This window comes from Myotis brandtii, unplaced genomic scaffold (genome assembly GCF_000412655.1).
Source record: "Myotis brandtii unplaced genomic scaffold, ASM41265v1 scaffold315, whole genome shotgun sequence".
Classification (NCBI taxonomy): domain Eukaryota; kingdom Metazoa; phylum Chordata; class Mammalia; order Chiroptera; family Vespertilionidae; genus Myotis; species Myotis brandtii.
This window is the reverse complement of record NW_005362075.1, coordinates 1,774,690-1,797,338: the sequence shown is the minus strand read 5'-3', so window position 1 is coordinate 1,797,338 and position 22,649 is coordinate 1,774,690. Positions and strand designations below refer to the sequence as shown.

The 22,649-nt window shown below is 36.7% G+C and overlaps 1 protein-coding gene across 5 annotated transcripts in view; it reads right to left on the bottom strand.

Moving 5' to 3' along the window:
• Positions 1-22,649, bottom strand: part of NEMF (nuclear export mediator factor) — a 74,627-nt gene that overhangs the window by 44,657 nt on the left and 7,321 nt on the right. For 2 of the 5 annotated variants that reach the window (XM_005870265.2, XM_005870266.2), the window contains exons 4-15: positions 20,445-20,570; positions 10,430-10,578; positions 9,418-9,485; positions 8,486-8,572; positions 7,196-7,269; positions 5,048-5,118; positions 4,892-4,967; positions 4,489-4,551; positions 2,343-2,420; positions 2,047-2,255; positions 1,126-1,317; positions 671-734 (exon numbers count right to left, since the gene is read on the bottom strand). In XM_005870265.2, the coding sequence (XP_005870327.1) occupies positions 671-734; positions 1,126-1,317; positions 2,047-2,255; positions 2,343-2,420; positions 4,489-4,551; positions 4,892-4,967; positions 5,048-5,118; positions 7,196-7,269; positions 8,486-8,572; positions 9,418-9,485; positions 10,430-10,578; positions 20,445-20,570 (1,257 nt within the window). The remainder of the gene's footprint in view (positions 1-670; positions 735-1,125; positions 1,318-2,046; positions 2,256-2,342; positions 2,421-4,488; positions 4,552-4,891; positions 4,968-5,047; positions 5,119-7,195; positions 7,270-8,485; positions 8,573-9,417; positions 9,486-10,429; positions 10,579-20,444; positions 20,571-22,649) is intronic. The other 3 variants (XM_005870268.2, XM_014542925.1, XM_005870267.2) reach the window with 2 other exon arrangements.

The window sequence follows — 22,649 nt, the reverse complement described above, 5'->3', positions numbered from 1 at the left end:
TAGCATGGACCACTGTTGCAGGAACAGCTAAAATCCCAGTGAGGCTAGAAAGAATGTGTAACAGGAGGAGGGCAGGTGATGAGATCAGAGGGGAGCAGATCATATAGAACCTTATAGACCAGGAGAAGAGCTTTGGATTGTCTTGGCTAACATGAAAAGCTTCTAGGAAATTTTGAACAGAGAGAAATGACTTTATTTTTTATTTAAAAGGATCACTATGGCTGCTGTGTGAAGAACAGACTGTAGCAGGGAAAGGGTGGGAGAGTAACCAACCCAGTAAGAAGCTACTGCTATAGTCCATGAGAACACATGATTGAGACCTGGATCAATGAGAAGTGGCCAGATTCTGGTTATACTCTAAAAGAAGAGCCAAAAAGATTTGCTGGTGGACTGCATATGGTTTATGAGAGAAGAGTCCTGGATAACTCCAACATTTTTAATCTAAACAAAGGAAAAAATGAAGATGCTATTTACTGAGATGGCAAAAACCAAGGAGGAGCAGGTTTGGGGGAAAAAATAAATACTGAAAACACATTTAAAGCAAAATTAAATTTGAAAGATATTTCTGAATTAGAAAACCTCATTTACTAGTAAACATAGGAAATCATTAAGGCCATTAAATTAAGGTAGAGAAAAACAATTAACATTCACTCTAAGAAATGCAAAGTACCTTCTCAGCAGCTTCAACAGTCTTTTGTGTTTTCTTAGCAGCATATCTCTTGTGATCATAATACCTAGAAAAACACAATTCTCTTAAATTTTAAGTAAAATCTCTATTCTTTAGTTTTCTATTTGTTATTTCTATTTTATAGATTTTCAAATCATACAGAACAAGTTTTGTGCTTTATGCACCTTTATTTTCTATGTTCCATATGAAAACCAAGTTGTAGAATGCACATAAGATTTAAAAAAGAATTTATTTGAAGTTTCCAGGAGGATTACTGTTTTGAAAAATAGTAATTTCTGTATTCTTTCTTACAATAAATATAATTTTATGACACACCAAAAAAGAAGGTATTTTCACCCCAAAGTATAGACAGGCAAAATAACAATGTTTCTTATCCTTTAATACCCTGAGTTATTGCAGATAATATTTTGCTTAAAATTTATACTTTTAAGACTCACTTTTTGGCATTGGCATATGCTGATAAACTGAGATCAACATCAACAAGTAATGGCTTATTTTTCTGAGGCTTCTGCAGCTGTTTATTCTTTTTCTTTTTCTTTTTTCCTTTTGGTGGTTCAGTTTCATTTTTCTCAACACTGATGTCACCATCAACATCGTCATCTTCCTCCTCTGATAATAAGTATGGATTTCTATTAAAAATATTCAATAGTATTTCACTAATGTCAATGACATCACATTTTTTTATTTTCAGTATATTCCTAAATGAAATCATAACCTAGAGTAGCGGTTCTCAACCTGTGGGTCGCGACCCCTTTGGTGGTCGAACGACCCTTTCACAGGGGTCGCCTAAGACCATCCTGCATATCAGATATTTACATTACGATTCATAACAGTAGCAACATTACAGTTATGAAGTAGCAACGAAAATAATTTTATGGTTGGGTCACAACATGAGGAACTGTATTTAAAGGGCCAGAAGGTTGAGAACCACTGATTTACAGTATTTAGTTTGTATTATTTTACTGCAAATTAATTTTTTCTGTATTGTCAAGGATAAATTTCCAAACAAAAGAAAAATTTTAAATGAATACAGTGAACAATTAAATAGCAAAATAAAGGCAAACATTAACTGCTTCACTAAAAATTACACTTACCTGCCCTGGCCAGTGTATATCAGTGGTTAGAGCATCAGCCCACACACCAAAGGGTCATGGGTTTGATTCCCAGTCAAGGGCAGTAACTGGATTGCAGGTTTGATACCTGGCCCTAGCTGGGCATGTGCAGGAGGCAACCAATCAATGTGTTTCTGTTTCTCTTTGTCTCTCCACTCCTTCCCTTCCTGCCACTCTCTAAAAACAATCAATGGAAAAAATATCCTCGGGTGAGGATTAACAAATAAATAAATAATTTAAACTTACCTTAGCAGCATTGTAACATGATTTGTTTGTAGTTTTAATTCTTTGATTGCATTTGCAACAGGGTCTCCTTGAGCTTGGGCTTCTTTCACAATTAAACCAATTTCTGTCCAATCTATCTGGTTGGCTAAAGCACTTCGAACAACCTGAATGGCTCTGTCAACTATTTGTAGATTCATTTCTATGAGCTCTCCTTTAAGTTTATCTATTTCCTTAAGAAATAAACCAAAAACATTTACTATAATGCGAGTTAAAGTTACCATTTTTCAGAAAGCATCTGAAAAAGCTAAACATAATACCTGAGCCTGTTGAAGAGCTTCTAATCTGTTTTCGTGATCCTTTCGGACATTATCTAATTTCTTCAATGCTTGTTTTTCCTTTTGTTGACAAAAAAAGATTTAAAAAAAAATTAGATTTCTCCCATATCCTGCACCTTCTCTCACCTCCTGAAACTCATTATCCTGCCCCGACATCTGTCCCCTAGCTAGCTAGAGATCCCCAAAGTCCACCTCCCCAGGTCTATACTACCCCAAAGTGTTTCATACTCCAAAACTAAGTCATGTCTAACGACCTCCTGTTCCATATTTGAAAGTAATTTGATTACAGGTTACATTGTATGTAAAATATGCTCCTAGAGCCTATTTTTTCCCTCTGGCAGAAAAGTAAAACTCGGGGGAATGCATTCGTAGCCTAAATTACCCAAATTGCTTCTTTTTATTTCATTGCTGCCTTTAATTTTCTTAGTCTTATTCCTAGTATTTTACAGAATTTCTCCTAAATTAACAACACAAAAGGTCATGGTAACTATTTGACCATCTATATAGCATTTTATCACATATAATTTACATTTCAGGATTTTTGATGTTGGGGCAAATTTTCTAACAGTAGTAACAGCATTACCAATTAATGAATGTTTGAACGCTGGATGTAGTATTAAAAAATGTTAATTATAAAAATGGTGACTATTAAAAGAATGCAAAATGATTACTAAAATAATTCATGGGTATTCTGATGCACATAAAAGAGATGGAGTTCAATGTCACTGCTAAATATTTATTTAGTAGCTAAAGGGCTGCCACCATGTGGCAATCACAATATTTAATTAATTTGACCCATCTGCTTAGAAATTGTGCTTTGTTAATTATTTTAAAACTGAGGGGCAGGGAGGATACAAGAATTCACATAATTATAAATTGTGCACACATATTATAACACTTTATTAATACTCTTGAAAAATCACATCCTCTTCAAATCAAGAGTAACTGTGGCAAATTTCTGAAATCGTTCTTGAGCAAATGTTCCAAAAACATGGTCACATGTGCTGGAAAAATATAGCATATTAAAACCTCCTTGTAGAGTCATGATACACAAAAAACATCTATCTTTTTAAAATTTATTTTAAAAAATTTCAATTACAGTTTACTTTTAGTGTTATTTTGTATTAGTTTCAGGTGTACAGCATAGGGATTAGACAATACCTTACAAAGTATTCTCCCCACGTGGCACCCTGTAGTTATCACAATATTATTTATTATATTTCCTATGCTATACCTCCCTGTGACTATTTTGTAAATATCAATTTGTACTTCTTAATCCCTTCACTTCTTCCACCCGGTCCCCAACCCATCTCCTCTGGCAATCACCAGTGGGTCTCCACACAAACCACATTAAAGGTCTAGTTTAGAAGTTCACTCTGCATAACCCACGGACACAGACAATAGGGTGGCGAAGGCCTGGGAAGGGGTTGGGAGCAGTGTAAAGAGGGCCAAGGGGGAAATCTGTAATACTTTAAATAATAAAGATAAATAAAAAATGAAATAACAGTTTAATGATAAATAAAAATATTTATTTGTATAGAAAAAACTTTTCCCTCTCCTTTGACCTATTTAAAAATCTTCTCAAAACAGTATTACCTTAACAGCAAAATTTAAAAGCTTTGGGTTGCTTTAATAAAGCAAATCATACTAGGGTATAAATAACAGGTCTCATCTTCCCACTGTATTTTCCATTTTAGAGAATACCCAATGTATGATGGAACAAATGAGGGTATACTTTTCAACACTGGAGACTTCACCTAGATCACTGGTTCTCAACCTTCTTAATGCTGCGACCCTTTAATACAGTTCCTCATGTTGTGGTGACCCATAATTTCATTGTTACAAATTGAACATAATTAAAGCATAGTGATTAATCACAAAAACAATAAATAATTATATATGTGTTTTCCGATGGTCTTACGCGACCCCTGTGAAAGGGTCGTTCGACCCCCCCAGAGGGGTCGCGACCCACAGGTTGAGAACCGCTGACCTAGATCGTTATCAATAAACTAAAAGATCAGGGCGTTCCATACACTTTGAAAGGCTGCCCATTCTTATGAGAGCACCATCTACCCAGCAAACCACACTAAAGCTAGTTAGTTTAATATAAATGTTTTAAACACCATACCTGTTGTAAAGCTTTTAAATCTATTTTCTGACCTTCGATCTTGGAATAAAATTCATCCACAGCCTTATTAAAACAAACAAAAATAAATAACTAGTTGGAAAAAAAGGATAGTCTCTACTTCAACTTGCATACATAGAATTTTTGAGTCCATTTTGTTTATAACACCACTCAAAGACATAGCTAACTAATCAAGAATCAAGTTCACATTTTTTATCCTTTATCTTGAAATAAAGTAGCAAAAAGTTTCCAACAGTTTGTATCTATGACTGCACTGTTCTGTAATGCTCAGATTTACAGTGATTGAAAAGCAAAAATATTTGCAATTTCTCAATCAAAGCAAGTTGATATTAACTCAATAATTCATATCATGCTAACTGGTCAAAAAATAGAATCTGAAACCCACCTTGTCAAATGATTCAAATTCTATATATGGACATTGTGAATGTTGAGAAAACAAGAAAGGATGAAATTCCTCATACCTGTAAAACATATTTACTATATCACATTCAAGAACATTAATAAACATCTAAAATAAATTGATCCATGCCTACATGCTTACGTGAGTATGTCTTCAATTGGTTTATCTACTTCCAGGCTTGGTTTTATTTCTCTTTTCTGAATGATATATCCCTATAAAAATCCAACATAAAACTCATTTCTATCCATAATTAACAAAGATTTACTTTTTATGACTAATGGTAATTTAAGTTACAAAATTTTCTAGTTATAAATTTATCAACTGCATGTGTCTACAGATTATAAATGAAGCTTTTCTTAGACTCAAAGTATTATTAGGAAACATTGTTTTTTTCACATGCACAAGAAAAATCAGGGAATAAAGAAAATGGAGCCGAAACCAGTTTGGCTCAGTGGATAAAGCGTCGGCCTTCGGACTGAAAGGTCCCAGGTTCGATTCCGGTCAAGGGCATGTACCTGGGTTGCGGGCACATCCCCAGTAGGAGATGTGCAGGAGGCAGCTGATCGATGTTTCTCTCTCATCGACGTTTCTAACTATCTATCTCTCTCCTTTCCTCTCAGTAAAAAGTCAATAAAATATAAAAAAAAACAGAAAATAATTTTTTAAAAAAATGGAAACTCGTGATTTGATAAAATGGTGGGATTATACAGCTGCATTTTGCTTTCTTCTTTCCATTTTTAGATGTGGTGCAATTTAAATAAATCAAAAGCACTGCCAGCAGAAAAACAGATTTCCTTTGTTGGTAGACGATTTTAATTAATTTAAAAAACTGGGCCCAGCTAGTGTTGCTCAGTGGTTGAGCATTGACCCATGAAACACCATTTCCATTCCGAATCAGGGCACATGCCTGGGCTGCAGGCTCAATCCCCAGTAAAGGACGTGAGGAGGCAGCCTATTGATGTTTCTCTCTCATCAGTGTTCCTATCTCTCCATCCCTTTCCCTTCCTCTCTAAAATAGTAAAAACATATTTTTAAAAAGATATTAAAAACAAAAACACAAAACTGGGCCCTGGCAGGTGTGCTCAATGGTTAGAGCACTGTCCCAGGCATAGTAGGGTCACAAGTTTGATTCCTGGTCAAGGGCATGTATCTGGGTTGCAGGTTCGATCTCTGGTCGTGGTAGGGAGGCACCAATAGATGAGTCTCTCTCACCTTGGTGTTTCTCTCTCTCTTCCTTCCTCTCTCCCTCTCCCGTCCACTCTCTCTAAAAAACAAAACAAAAAAACTATATATATCTCCTCGGATGAGGATTAACAAAACAAAAAGAAACTAGGCAGGTACATTTGGACTAAATTTAGATGTAATTAATCAGAACTGTCTCTTTACTTTTCTGGTAAGTAAAGTTATACTTTGAATAGGGAAGAAAAACAAAAGATCTGAGGTAATTCAGAAGATGTTTAACTGTTAAGGGATGTAAATCACCAAATTTTTGAAAAGTGCTGGCAAATTAAAATGTGCTTCGCTATCTAAAATTAACCTAATGAAATATTTTCAAATTCCTCATCTTTTCTGGAGGGCTGATACTGATTTAACCTAATACTTTCTATAAAAGGCAAAAAAGCAGAACAAAAAATTACAAATCAACAGCAATTAAAAAACCCCCACACAAAACAGCCCAGACTGGTTTGGCTCAGTGGATAGAGCCTCGGCCTGCTGACTGAAGGGTCCCGGGTTTGATTCCAATCAAGGGCATGTACCTTGGGGCAGGCTCAATCCCTGGCACTTGCCGGAGGCAACCAATGATGTGTCTCACTCACAACAATGCTTCTCTCCCCCCTCCCTGCTTCCACTTTCTCTAAAAATCAATGGAAAAATATCTTCGGGTGAGGCTTAAAAAAAAACCACCAAAAGAACAACTACCCTAGCCCTGGACAGGTGGCTCATGTCCTATGCACCAAAAAGTTGCGGGTTCGATTTCTAGCCAGGGCATATGCCTAGGTTGCAGGCTCAATACCCAGTCAGTGCACATATGGAAGGCAGCTGATCGATGTTTATCTTTCTACCTTCCTCTCTCTCTAAAATAAATGAAAGCATATCCTTGGGTGAGGATAAAAAGAAAATTCAAAACAAAACAAAACAAAAACCTACCCTAGAATAAGCATATTACTAATGTTGAATTTCTAAACTAAAACAAAAAATGTACATATATTGATCTTTAGTGAACATTTAAATTCTAAAAATATAAATAATAAAGCCACTATAATATATAAGTATATGTGCTGCTGCTACCTTTCCTCTGAAGTTGGACGTTGTTTTCATATAGTCTTCTGCTTTCTGCAGACAAACAAGTACTTTTTCAATATCTAAGGAGAATAAAAAAGGAAAGGAGTGGTAATTAAGATGCAATTAACTATTACTAAACAACTATGCAGAAAACAGGACAGTGCTTATAAGAGTGTTTAAGAAAATTAAATACAGTTATTTCATGTTTGTTATCAGCATATGTAAATAAGGATGTTTTGGCCAGCCTGTTATCCCAATAGCTTTTATTAATTCCATCTTGCCCCTCATAATCTGAAAGGCACTTTGTTCATATACTAAGTTCCCATATATATTTGGGCCTATTTCTAAATTCTTTGTATTTCCTCTAATTTTTTTATTATCCTAATCTGGCAGGTAAGTTAGGTTCCCTTAAATCAGGGGTGGGGGAACTGGCCCTGCCAAGGAACCCACAGGCAGAACTCGAAATTCAATAAATCTAGGAGTTTTTTTCATAGCAACATAATTTTTAAGTTGATAATTCTGTATCGCCCTCAAATGATATAAATATCCAAATGGCCCTTGGCAGAAGAAAGGTTCCCCACCTTTGCCTTAAATAGTTATGAGAGCCTAACGTATATAGCTACACTAGCGTACTTACAGAATTAAATGCATGAATGCTGATATTTCTAGACACACACCAGCTTGAGTCTGAAGGTGAATAATTCAACTCCTTCAAGCCTTGTACCAAAGACTATCTCAAGGTCAGTTACCACTTCTAAAATTTAGGGGAAGAGTCCTGGCCAGTGTGGTTCAGTTAGTAGGAGCAGCAGCCCATATAACAAAAGGTCCTGGGTTCGATTCCTGGTCAGGGCACATGCCTAAGTTGCAGGTTCCATCCCAGCCCTAGTCAAGCGCGTTTGGGAGGCAGCTGATCGATGTTCCTCTCTCCCATCAATGTTTCTCTCAAACTCTTTCTTGCTCTCTCCCTCCCTCCCTTCCCACACTCTCCCTCTCTCTAAAAATCACTAAAAATGTCCTTTGATAAGGATTAAAAAAAAAATTTTAGGGGAGAGAAGGAAAATATTCTAAAGTTGAAAGGCAATAAGGTAGGTCAAGAGATTAACCTACACATTAACAGGGAAAAAGAGCCACTTTAGAGTAGGAAGCCAGGAATACCACATGGATAGAACACTCACAGGTCAAATGTTTTTAAGTCTAGAACTACTTACTCACTACTTCCCCAGAAATAATTTTCATAGTTTTAAAGAAGGAAATAAACAAACATGGACGAACAAAACTTGTGTCATGCAGACATACCCTTACTTTCAAATTTTTCATCCACTTTGACATTGCCAGAGAATCCATTTTCAATAAGACAATGTTCAATGAGAGCTGATCCATAGGCTATAAAAACAGAGGGTATTATTTTTAGAATTTTCCTATAAAATTTAACATCAAAATATAATACAAATTTATGTTCAATATAAATGATCTACTCAATAACAGTAGTCAGGGAAAATAACAATTAGTTTACTTATTTTGAAATGCTATTAGAAATGACAATTCAAGTACTTAATTGAAATTTGAGACTACAATAAAACTGTAAAAGCCAGTGCAAAAGTTATAGGAATTTAATGAAACTTAGCCACACATAAAAAAGATTATAAACCAGGAATGCAAGGTTGGTTTAGCATCCAAAGAGTGGTTAATGTAATATACCCTATTAATAAAGAAAAAAATTCTTTATTGTAGGAATAAGTGATGATTTTCTCAAGCATAAAAATTATTGGATTTTCTTTACCCTGATTATCAAAAGTACCAGACATCCTGGGATACCCTGAGCCCCATTAAAAATAATAATAATAAAAAAATAAGTGGTTATTAAACTGAAGATTCATATTGGGAAAAGAAAAGATTTCTTAGAATACTATAGCTATCATTAGTATTTAGGAGTTTTTTTCATAGCAACATAATTTAGCAACATAATGTTATAGCTAAATAACATACTATATTGGTTAACTATATTACTTTTAAGTAAAATCTAACAGATAAAGGTCAAACTTCATGTGGTATGACAAATTTATCTTTCCTTAAAAATAAACTCTATTTACTCAAAAGATCATTTTAAACTCCTTTCTAAAGTTATCAAGAAGTTCTAATTTTCTACTATAACTATAAAAGGCTTAAGTAAATTTCTGAAAACTATACTATCTTGCAAACATTTCATTGCTCTATGTAGGATTACTCACGAAGTAATGGGTTAAGAACTCTCTTTAGTAGTTCACCCTTAGGTGCCCTGGTTATTATTTCAGTCAGTCTGTAAAACAAAATTGACATACCTCTTACTATCTTATATTTAATAATCCTTACAGCAATATTTATACTCATAATACCACATCAATTCACCTGATCTTCAAATATTCTAAAATATAAGAGGAACTAGTTCATTTTGTAGGTAAGAAAATGTAGGGTCATAAAATTAATTTATTTGAGGTTAGTATACAGCAGACTGGGACCTAAAACCAGGTTTTCTAAGAAAAATTAATACTTTTTTAACTCAGTCATATTGCTTATCATCAGTGTGCCCATATATGATATGAAAGACACATTTTTATATAACAATTAAATGTTGTTGGTGAAGCCTGGAGATATATCTTAAAACCTGAAATGGCTTTATCTAATTAAACATTTAATAAGAACTCAGGATGCTTGTGGGCCTTTGAAGCATCAGATTAGCAGTGAACTTGCTAGAAATGTAAAATTCTGAGCCCCACACCAGATCTACTGACTCAGAAATCTGGCTCATCAAGCCCTCCAGGTGATTCCAATGCATGCTAAACTTTGCGAAACACTGTTATAGCCTATTGGGCAGCAAAGCCTTCAGCCAGAAGAGTACAGCTACAATTAGCACCGTATCTTACCCTGCTCCCTTTTCTTAGCTAAATCAGAATTTCTATATCTTTTTGTACTCTGCCCAAGATATCCATCTATCTTCTCACAGAATAGCTGATAAATCCCCTCACTTTATCAAGAAATAATAAACATCTGAAATAACACCAAATTTAGACTAAAAAGATACATTTGCTACTCTCAAATAAGGCTTAATTGCTTACATGCACATTTATGCAGTTCAAGCAGTCCAAATTTAGTTTTTTTATGCAAATAAATAAAATACCTTATGTCAGCTCTTTATATTCTTACATATGGTCTATTTTACCTTTTAATACAATATGGAATGAGTTTATAAACAAAACATGTTACCTTTCCAAGGTAAGCAAAGGTTCAACAGCTCTAGCATGATCAACGGGATAGCGTTCACGAACAGCAAATTTAACTTCATCTGACTCATCAGTTCGAAATCTTAGGATATTTAAAATTAGATACTCATAATCTGTAAGAACAATGTTCCCCTATAATAGAATAAAATATAATTTAATGCTTATCCCATATCATTTTTGAAGCTTAAAAACTGAGAAAGAAAATGTAGGCTCTTAAAAACCTCATCAAGGCTCCAGAAATGAAATTACAGAAAGTATTTGACCTTGATGACCACCAGCTGAACTTACTGCTGTACTTTCATGAGACAGGTCTACAAACACTGTATCTTATTATGAAAAACAGAACAGATATATATTTCAGAAGCCAAGCAATATCACAGATATTGCTGATTCAGTCCCAGGCCACTGCAATAAAGTATCACAATAAAGTGAGTTGTAATTTTTTTTGCTGGTGGAAGGTCTTGCTTTCAAGTTGCAAAAATCGTAACATGTAACATGGGTGAAGCCAAAGTGTCATAAAGCGAGGAGCAATAAAATGAGGTATGCTTATATATTTTCACCTGCACTGTGTCTTTTTAAAAATTTTTATTGATTTTTTAGAGAGAGGAAGGGGGAGAGAGAAGATAGACACACTCATGTGAGAGTGAAGCATTGATCGGTTGCCTCCCACATGCGCCCCAATCGGGGATCGAACCCCCAAAGTGTGTATGTGCCCCGACCTAAATCGAACCAGCCACCTTTTGGTGTTCAGGATGACCCTCCAACCAACTGAGCTACGTCAGCCAGGGCGCATTATGTTGCAATAAAGACAGTGATACCCATCGTCTAAGTAATTCCACAATTGATAATGTTGCCTAATGTAATAACTCAATAAAACAAAAAACTATACGCTTGAAGCTATTCACTGCAGTTATTTACAATAAAAAAATAGAAACAACCTAAATGTAAATATTGGGAAAACTGTTAAATAAATAAATATGATATACAACATAAGCTGTTAACTTATGAAGACTATGTAAAAAAAAAGTAGAAAATTGTTTATACTGTCAGATAAATAGCAAGACAAAAAATTTCTGTATCTTAGGAAGTAGAAGGCAAATATAGAGAAAAATGATAATATTTACTAAAGAGTTAAGGTTTAAAAGACTTTTTAAAATTTAATATTGTTACATAATCTTTTCAACCAAAAGAACCTAATGAAAATAAAACTGCCCAAAGAATACAACCTTTCAAATTGATTACTGTGAAGACAGGTGTTATTGCATAATTAAAAGAAGCATCCATGAAAATAGTCACAAATGCCTTAGCAACTACTTAGAAGTTGGTCATAGAAGATGGTAAAATGGCCCCAATCTCTTGAGGAATGACAGTTTGCAAGATAAATGGCTTCAGTAGATGGGAACACCATTCACTTGAGAGAAAGATAACCAGAAGTTGTTACTAGGTGTTAAGAGAGTATATGCACCTACTGCTAAAGAATCTGACTTCAAAGCAACCATGCATGTAAATTTTTAAACATTTATTTAACTTAAAGAACAAAAAATTAACTGGAGAAGGAAAGCAGAGGGCTGGAATAGAAGTCCATATAGTGCAGTGATGGCGAACCTATGACACGCGTGTCAGAGGTGACACACGAACTCATTTTTTTGGTTGATTTTTCTTTGTTAAATGGCATTTAAATATATAAAATAAATATCAAAAATATAAGTCTTTGTTTTACTATGGTTGCAAATATCAACAAATTTCTATATGTGACACGGCACCAGAGTTAAGTTAGGGTTTTTCAAAATGCTGACACGCCGAGCTCAAAAGGTTCGCCATCACTGATATAGTGTCTTGTTCAGGAAGATGTGACTTGAAAAACAGACCTGGCTATAGAGCCTGACACATAGAAGGTGGGCACAATACTAGTAAATGTCTACTGAATCAAACTGTGTAGTTACCCAGAACACCTGAAAGATTCCAGGAAGGCAGTTACTTCCCTGAAAAGGCTTTTCTTAAACCAAGGTTTCCCAAAAGTATTCTGTAAGATGGCTCTCCCTATTCCCATTAAAAAAAAAAAAAAGAATTCTGTGATCAAGTAAGCTTTGGGAATTCTATATAACATATCCTTCTCCAGGAAATGTACATATCACATTATCATATTAAAGAAATTTATAAGTCCTAGAGTTAAATTTTTACCTTATTCTCAAAGTTCCTCAAATTTTTATGACTATGGGACTCATTTTTCTAGGCACACCTATTATCTTATGGAAGTGGTATGCAAGGAACATATTTTGGGAAATACTATGCTTGACTCTGATGTACACAATAAAGTACCTTCTAATCTTAACTTACTTTCTCCAGAGTCTTTCCTAATGGAACTTCTTATTACAAATTAATAAACTGGTCCTAGCTGGTTTGGCTCAATACATAGAGCCAAAGTCCCGGGTTTGAGTCCAGTCAAGGGCATGCACCTCAGTTGTAGGCTCAATCCCTGGCCCTGGTCAAGGTATGTGCAGGAGGCAATCAATCAATGTGTCTCTCTCACATCTCTCCCCCTTCCTTCCACTCTCTCTAAAAATCAATGGGAAAATATCTTTGGGTAAGGATTAACAAAAAACATACAAAACAACAAAAGACAAATTAATAAACCGACTTTCTTAAATGAGTTTGAGTAACAATAGCCTCTTTACCCAAAGCCTGGTCAATTCTAGATAAACGACACATCAAAATCTTTGACATGAAACTTTGAAGATCAAACCCTGGTATAGACAGAGGAAAGAGCAATCTTCATGATCTATTCTAAGCATCAACCAACCTACCTCTCTTGATATCACAGTGACTATGAAAATTCCCAAGCACATAACTCTCATATATAAATCCTTAATATCTATTCCAAACTCATCACTAACTGGACCTCTGGAACCTAGACTGTATGCATGCCAATTGCTCAGAAAGTTCAAAATAGAAAGATCCTAAATGCCATGGGGTATCCTGAATTCGATCCTGGAACAGAAAAAGGTCATGAGTAGAAAAACTGGTGAAATCCAAATAAAGTCTACAGTGTAATTAATAGTAATGTACCAATGTTAATTTCTTAGTTTTGACAAATGTACCATGGTTATGTAAGATGTTAACATTAAGAAAAACTAGGCAAAAGGTATATAGGAACTTTCTGTATTATTTTTGCAACTTTTCTATAAATCTATAATTATTACAAGATAAAAAGGTTTAGATTTTTAAAATAATAAAGACTACACAAATTCACTCATACTACTGAAAGAATTTTTAGGTATCATTAAATGCTAAGTTTAAATTGAAACAGGAAAAAAACCCCAGAAAGGTCCGTGTATGATATATAAGCCTTATCCTAGATTGCAAGCATGGAGTAGTTCCCCCTTATCCACAGGGGATAAGTTCCAAGACCCTTTGTGGATGACTGAAACTTTGGATTCTAATTTACTATGTGCCCCCCCTCCCCAAACACATATCTTTATACTTAAAGTAGGGTAGGAAACCTTTTTTTCTGTCAAGGGCCATTTGGATATTTATCATTTGAGCGCCATACAAAATCATCAACTTAAAAATTAGCCTGTTGTATGTGGTCGAACATTTAATTAACTCTCCCCTAATGCCTTGGCAGGGCCAGACCAAATTATTTTGTGGGCCGTGCCAGGGCCTGTGGGACTGGACGTTCCCCACCCCTGATTAAAGGAAGCACTTTTAAGACCTCTCTTTGGCATATTTGAATTGTCAGCATCACTGCTATTATGCTTTGGGGTCGTTATTAAATAAAATACGGTACTTGAATACAAGCACTGAGATACAGGACAGTCAATCTGATAACAGAGATGGCTACATATACAGCACGAATACTTGGATGTGCCCCGCCAGCACGGCCAAGGGTAAACCTGAGTGGGGGCAGCTGAAAGGCTTAGAAAAGACAGACAAGAGAATGAAAGCTGGGTCTCGGTAGGACGCTGCTTCTCTGAGAGACAGCGACGATGCCCACAAGCTGTGTCTTTATTTTATAGCAGATGCCACGAGGCAAAGTAAGGGCGTCAAGATGTTTTTTACAATATTCTTGTGGGTTTCAATCCTACTCAACTGCATGCACCTGAACTCTATCAAGCCTACATCACTCAGGCACGTGGGGCCACGTGTTCAGACCATAGGTTCAAACTTACAACTACAGCTGTTGGCTATCATTGTGCTGGGAAGGCCCTGCCCTCCAAGCTGGGACTTGCACGTGTCAATGAGAGGACTGTGCCCTCTCATCAGTCCAAGGCTTGAACCTGTCCAAAACACTGCAGGTGCTCCCCACACTTGGAATAAAGCAATGATGCACATTGGCAGGGGAGATGCCAGAATGGGAAGGCACACAAGATTTCATCATGCTACTCAGAATGGTATGCAATTTAAAACTTATGAATTATTTCTGGAATTTTCCATTTAATATTTTTTGACCATGGTTGACCAGGGGTAACTGAAACCAAGGAATGCAAAACCACAGATAAGGGGTAATAAGTGTATTGACCTAAACCTAAGACATGCCTGCAATTAGTTAAATTCTAGAGATGTTAACTCTCAAATGAAATTTTTTTTTATTTTCTTTTGTTGGGGGAGTGGGGCAAGGCAGAGAAAGGGGACCATAAATAGGACACTAGACATGTTACGTTAGTATGAGGAATTTATTTGAACTAGGAGTAGTTAAACCTCCCATTTAAAAAAATATGTATTTATTTTAAAAATATTTTAAAATTGATTATGGAGAAAGGAAGGGAGAGGGAGAGAGAGAAACACTGATAGGCTGCCTCCTGCATGTCCCCTACTGGGAATCGAACCCACAACCTGGGCATGTTACCTGACTGGGAATCAAACCAGTGACCACTAGGTACATGGAACAATGCTCAACCAACTAAGCCATACCGGCCAGGGCAAAACCTTCAATTTTAATGCTACCTAATTCTCTATATACTGAGAATATATTCATGTACTATTACTAGATAATCCCAACCACTGTCCTACTGAAAAATAGAAAAACTGAATAAAATACACAAAGCATGCCTTTTAAGAAATAAAAAAAATGCTAACTGGGCAGGTAACATTTACAGGACCAAAATCTAGGAGAAGAAAACTCAGAAAGGTGATCCCCATACTTGGGGCTACTTTTCCCCTAGGATCATTTGTCTAAATTCTGATAGACTCACAGGACAACTAAGGGGAATAAAAATTGGAGTTCAGGGTCCAAGCGAAAAGTCTTGGGGGGAAGGTGGTGAGGGGTAGCCCTGATAAGTCCAGCTATGAGTAGTGACCTCAAAAGTATACATCCCAGAAGAAGGGGTAAACTGGAAATATACCAGCTTTCCTAGGGTCAACTTCTAATCAATTCAATTCCTAACTAAAGTAAGGTAATCTGGGATTACATGTGCCCTTAGCTACCTGTTAAAAGCAAACAAATATCATCTTTAAATGAAGACATCTTTCCAGGTCTCACAGTATATTTTTCCTACTCAATGCCTGCACACAATAAAATAACCAGGCATGTCAAGAAACAAGACAATGTAATTTAAATCAAAGGAACAACAGACCATAAAAACAGATACTCAAAACTCATAGCTACAGACAACAAAATGGTGGTTACCAAAGGGGAAAGAGGGTAGGGGGAGGGCAAACATATGGTAATGGAAGAAAACTAGACTTTGGATGGGGAGCATGCAATTGAGTACACAAATATTGAATTATAATCTTGTACACCTGAAAATTATATATTATTAGCCAACATTACCCAATAAACCTAAGAAACCAGTCACTTAGAGGTGTCAGATAATAGAGCAATTCCAAATGATGCCAAATGATTCTTGTCTGATAGCAATAAATTAGTGAATTGGAAGACAAGTCAAAAGAAAATATGGCTGAATTTCCCAAAACTGATGAAAAATCCCAAGTCAAAGATTCTAGAAGCAACATGAACCCCAGTAAGACAATTACAAAGAAAAACTCAACTAGGCATATCACAACAAACTACTGAAAACCAAAACCAAAAAATGTTAAGGCTTCCAGATAAAAGGGCCAAATAACCTTTGAAGCAACAGTATGATTGACACTGATTTCAATAGAAACAATGGTTGCCAGACAATATACTATTTTTGTAACTGTCAAAAATTTATCTCATTAATGGCAAAACTGGTTTTAAGAGAAATGTCTCAATTGCTTATGACAAATTACTAGAAGTGAAATTCCTGAGTCAAAGGTTATGTACACAAACATTAAAAATCATCTTATATACTGTCAAATAATCTTCTGAAAGTGTTTTTATCCACTTTTGTTCCTCTACATTTATGCTAATACTGGTTGTCAAACTTTCTAATTGTTTAATTACATACTAGAGGCCCAGTGCACAAAATTCATGCAGGGGGTGGGGGGGGGAGCACACAGGGGTCCCTCAGCCCAGCCCATGTCTACTCGCAGTCCGGGATCCCTGAAGGGATGTCCACCTGCCGGCTTAGGCCTGCTCCCCAGGGGATTGAGCCTAAGCTGGCAGTCAGACATCCCTATGGCAGCCCAGGAGCCCTCGGCACTTATTAGCCACAGGTGGACATTCTTAGCACTGCCGAGGAGGCGGGAGAGGCTCCAACCACCACTGCTGTGCTCGCAGCCACTGCGGGAGCACACTGACCACTAGGGGGCAGCTCCTGCGTTGAGTGTCTGCCCCCTGGTGGTCAGTGCACGTCATAGTGACCGGTTGTTCTGTTAGGGTCAATTTGCATATTACCCTTTTATTATATAGGACTAGAGGCCCAGTGCATGAAATTCGGGGGGAGACTCAGCCTAGCCTGCACCCTCTCCAATCTGGGACATCCCTCTCGCAATCCGGGACCGCTGACTCCTAACCGCTCCCCTGCCTGCCTGCCTGATCGCTCCTAACCACTCTGCTTGCCTGATCGCCCTTAACCGCCTCTGCCTGCCTGCCTGATCGCCCCTAACTCCTCTGCCTGCTTGCGTGATCGCCCCTAACCGTGCTCCCCTGCCGGCCTGATCACCCCTAACTGCTCTCCCCTGCTGGCCTGATTGCCCCTAACTGTTCTCCCCTGCCGGCCTGATCGCCCCTAACCGCTCTGCCTGCCTACCTGATCGCCCCTAACTGCCTCTGCCTCAGCTCCTGCCACCGTGGCTTTGTCCAGAAGGACGTCTGAAGATGTCCAGTCTATCTGGTCTAATTAGCATATTACCCTTTTATTAATATAGATTGGCTGAGAAAAAAGGAAGTACGAGGAGGGAGAAAAATATCCTGTTTTTTATATTTCAGTAATTCATGAATTTAGGCATGTACTCATGCTTTTATATTTCAGTAATTCATGAATTTAGGCATGTACTCATGCTTTTATATTTGTATTTATTCTTTTTTGAACTGTCTAATCAAGCACTTTGCCTTTTTCCACTTAAGTGCTTTATGAAAATTGCACACATAGGGTTATGCACATCTTTTCATGGCACAAGTTAAAATATCTTTCCCCAGCCCTAGCTGGTTTGGCTCAATGGATAAAGCATTAGCCTGTGGACTGAAGGGTCCCAGGTTTGATTCCAGTCAAAGGCACATGGCTGGGTTGCGGCTCAATTCCCAGTAGGGGGTGTGCAGGAGGCAGCTGATTGGTGATTCTCTCTCATCATTGATGTTTCTATCTCTCTCCCTGTCCCTTCCTCTCTGAAATCAATAAAATTAAATATATATATCTTTTTCTAGTTTTTCATCTTCCAATACAGTTCAGTGTTTTCTGCCTTATGCAGTTCTAGAATTAGTAGTCCTCTCTATTAGTATTTGTTTCCAGTGTTAGGTTTAGAAGTCTTTTTCATCCCAAATTCACCAATGTTAATCCATATTTTTACATAGTACTTCTATGGCTTCACTTTTTACATTGAAAAAATGTTTTAAAATCAATTGTGGTTTGGGTGAATGATGTTTGCACTCCTTCCAAGTGGCTAATAGCACTTTTCTGAATACTCTGTTGATACATTCTACACAACAAGTCTGCTAAACAGCATGAGAACATGACTTCTATGATTCCTTGTTTACATATGTATAGCATTTAAGAACACAAATTTATTCAAAGTTGTACAAAGCTGTGGAATTATTCATGTTGCTCCTCTAGGCATTAATTTACAGAGAAAGCTTGCTGAAGTTTGGGACTCTGAATTTATTAGTAATCTCTATGAATAATGCAACCCTACCTTGACATGGGACATATATACTTCTTTTTTAAAAATATGTTTTTATTGATTTCAGAGAAGGAGAGGGAGAGAGAGACAGAAACATTAATGATGAGAGAGCCCACAACCCAGGCATGTGCCCTGACTGGGAACTGAACTGTGACCTCCTGGTTCATAAGTCAACACTCAATCATGGAGCCACGCCAGCTGGGTGGAACATACATACTTCTAAGAAAGACTTTATATAGAATTATTTGTAGAAGATGGCTGGTTTGCTAGCTCCATGAAATGTTAGTTTTGGGTAGTAGAGAAGGGAGTAGTGATAATAGGATTCTTTGGCCTGTGGAAAGACCTGCAAGGTACTCACTTGATCACCTGTCATTTCCAGTTTTCTGAAACATAAAATTGTACCATGTATTTTTCTTTATTGCTTCTAACCCACTTCTCAGTAATTTCTGTCTTCTGAAATGGTCTCTCAGTTTTTGTGGGTTAACAATGTGTCTACTGATTTTTTTTCATGAGCAATTAGTCTTCCTTTCTGGTTGTTTTCTCTTTGTCTTCGGTGTTCTCTAGTTTCATTAAACTAAGTCTAATATTTCTATTCAGAGCCCCTATTTGCATTTAAAAATATATTTTTATTGATTTCAGAGAGAGGAAAAGGGAGAGAAACATCAATGATGAGAGAATCAGTAATCGGCTGCCTCCTGCAAGCCCCACACTGGGAATGGAGCCCAAAACCCGTGCATGTGTCCAGACTGGAAATTGAACCCTGACCCCCTAATTCATGGGTGGACGCTCAACCGCTGAGCCACACCAGCCAGACTATTTGCATTTTTTGCTCACCACTCCATAGGAGCATGACAAAGATCTTCCTTAAATTAGACTCATTTTCCTGAAGTTAGGTTTATAAAAATTAAACAATATTCTTGATATTATTTCAACTATACATCTTCCTCCTGTCATTCTAAAGAGTTGAAAATATTAATATCATACAAAGGAAACATAAGCGTGGTTAGGTCTTATGTTTCATCTCCAGTCCCAGCCCTGACAGTTGGATTTTCTCTTTTTTTGTAATGAAAGTACCTAACTTAAGCTTTGGTTGCAAAGGCATCTACTTCAAAAAAGCATCCACTTCAAAGATGGCTACACTTCCAGACACATGACTAAATCAAGAGCCAGGTCACCTTGCCTCACTGAGGATCCTTTGTTTTAGAGACCTTGGTTGATTTTGATAACTGACCATTGGACCACTTGTTTTTTTCTCTTCCTACATTTTAAATTCCTCCTCTTATACATTTAAATTTTTGATGCATATAGAATTTATTTTGCTGTAAGTGGCTCATAAAATAGTTCCAAGAAAGAATTTGGTGACCAGTGGAATAAGTGAGAGGCAGGGAGCAAGAATGGTGAACACATCAGTATTCTTCCTCTTAGGACTGATGACACTATGAAAACATGGCAATGTCCCTGAGTCTCAACTGCTGTCTTATTTATGACACAACTATCTATTTTCTGGTTGTATCACAGTAGTCCTGAAATGTAACAGATGATGTCTTCAATTCTCAGATCTTCATCTCCTACATTCATAATGCCATTTTAAATGGCTGAGATCTGCCTAAATTCTAATCTCCAGTTAATAACTGGAAAACTGTATTTAACTTGTTTGGCACTTATTATCCTAATGTATCAATAATAGCCTTTGATACAGAAAAAATGTTCCCCCACCCATGTTTTACAGCACTATTACATGAATAATTAACAATATAATGATGAATTCTCCCTCGCCCCATGCCCCAAATTTAACTTACCCTATCATAGAGTTCAATGATTAAGTGATATGCAGCTTCATCACTTCCAAATTGAAAATCTACAATTCTATCCACACCAAGCTGTTTTGCACTGACTAACCTCCGACTCTTCAAATGTTTTCGGCACTAGTAAAAAACAGAAGAAAAATGCATTTATACTAGTATAGTTAATTCCTAATCATTTGGTATTGGATTATAAATATGTTTTTTTCTTTTCATTAGCATAGGAATATTTTTAAAGTTGCAAATAAAACAATATAAAATAAAAGCTTACAGGTAATAAGAGGAAAAACATTTTGGTTTAGACAACTCTAAATGCTAACTCTGAAACAGTATTTTATATTCAATATTTAAGTAGATAATGATAGGCCCATAGTGAAATTTACTTGTTGTTTTATACCACTGCTAAATCCCTTGTTCTCAACCTGATGACTTCACTCAAAGCCATAACCTTTTCGTTTTTAAAGAGAGGAAGAGAGGGGGAGAGACAGAGAGAGAGAGAAACATTGATGTGAGAGAGCAACATTGATTGGTTGCTTCCTGCACTCGCCCAACCACAATCGAACCTGCAACCTAGGTATATGCCCTTGACCAGAATCGAAGCCTGGACCCTTCAATCCTCGGGTAGACACTCTATCCAGTGAGCCCAATCGGCTGGGGCAATAACCTTTTTTTCTTTTTTTTAAAGTCTCTATCTACTCCAATCTTTTAAGTATCCCAAATTTCCTTGTGTGTTTGTGTTCAAAATTAATTACGTTTCCATTAATCTTGCACTTCAAATACAAATTCTAAACCATGAGCTTATTGGTATTGTGGAAATTAGTCCTCCAACTTATATCTAATTACCCGCTATTGCCACAAACTTTATTGATATAACCCAAGTAGAATCTTCTGGTACTATCTCCAAGCTTTTGCTCAACCTAGCTGAAATCCAAATATAATAACTCCTATTGATTATGAAATCTCATTCCTCACATCCCTAGTCATAAAGTTATTGTTCTTATTAGCAATTAGAATAAAATTAGCAATGTTAAACCTGAATACAAATTACTTGATAAATACCTTTTATTTTAGATTACTTGTACCATTCTTCAGTACAAATATTTAAGTACTAGAGGCCCGATGCACAATATTCGTGCAAGAGTAGGCCTTTGCAGCTGCAGCATCGTCCGGAAAGTCATCCGGACAGTCGTTACGCTGTTCGGCCATTCGGTCAATTTACATATTACACTTTTATTATTATACATATGGAACAGAAACAAGACTACTCTGTAGCCCCTAAAAAAAAAAATCTTACAACTGTATCTAATTTTTGAATTTGAAAGACCCTTTAGTCTAGACCAGTAAGAAAGAATGCTTTCTTTTCTTCAACACTCATATTCAACATAAATTTTACAGAGAAGTTAACCTAAAACCACCTTAAAAAAAAGAAAAAAAGAAATATAGAGTCATTCTTAGAATGAATGTCCACTCTTTCACAACTAAGAATAGTCTCCTCCAGACCTATCTTTCAAATTGACTAAAATTTTCATTTTATGTACTTATATATTCAGGCAGATATAAGAAGAATTTTCAAACTTCATAGAATAAACAACTTCCTTCTCCTAAATTCAACAGTTCTGATTTAAGAGTAACCTATATGGATGTTGATTTAAACAATGACCTACATATAGGGCTATCTTTAAATCCCCAGGGGAAAATCACCATCAAGCCTTCTAGAGTCCCTCAGTAATCTATTTATTCAAGAAATGTAGAGTTAGCCCTGGCTGGTTTTGCTCAGAGGTGTGTCGGCCCTTACCCCGAAAGGTCTCGGATTTAATTACCAGTCAAGGGCCTGTACCTCAGTTGCAGGTTTGATGCCTGGCCTGGTCGAGGTAGGTACAGGAGGCAACCAGTCGATGTGTCTTTCTCACATCAATGTTTCTCTGTCTCTCTCCCCACCACCGCCTGTGTTGTGTGTTTTGTGTGTGTGTGATAGGACCTATATATCCTTCCTATCTAATAATAGACAAACATGGTAATTGACCGTACCTTCGCTACACCTCCCATTGGCTAATCAGCCAGATATGCAAATTAACCGCCAACAAAGATGGCGGCTAATTTGCATACTGCAGGCAGGGCGGGACAGCGCGAGCTGCCAGCGCGAGCCGCCATCCAGGCCCCTGTGGGCAACCCCAGAAGCTGCCTGCCTGCTGCCGTGATCGG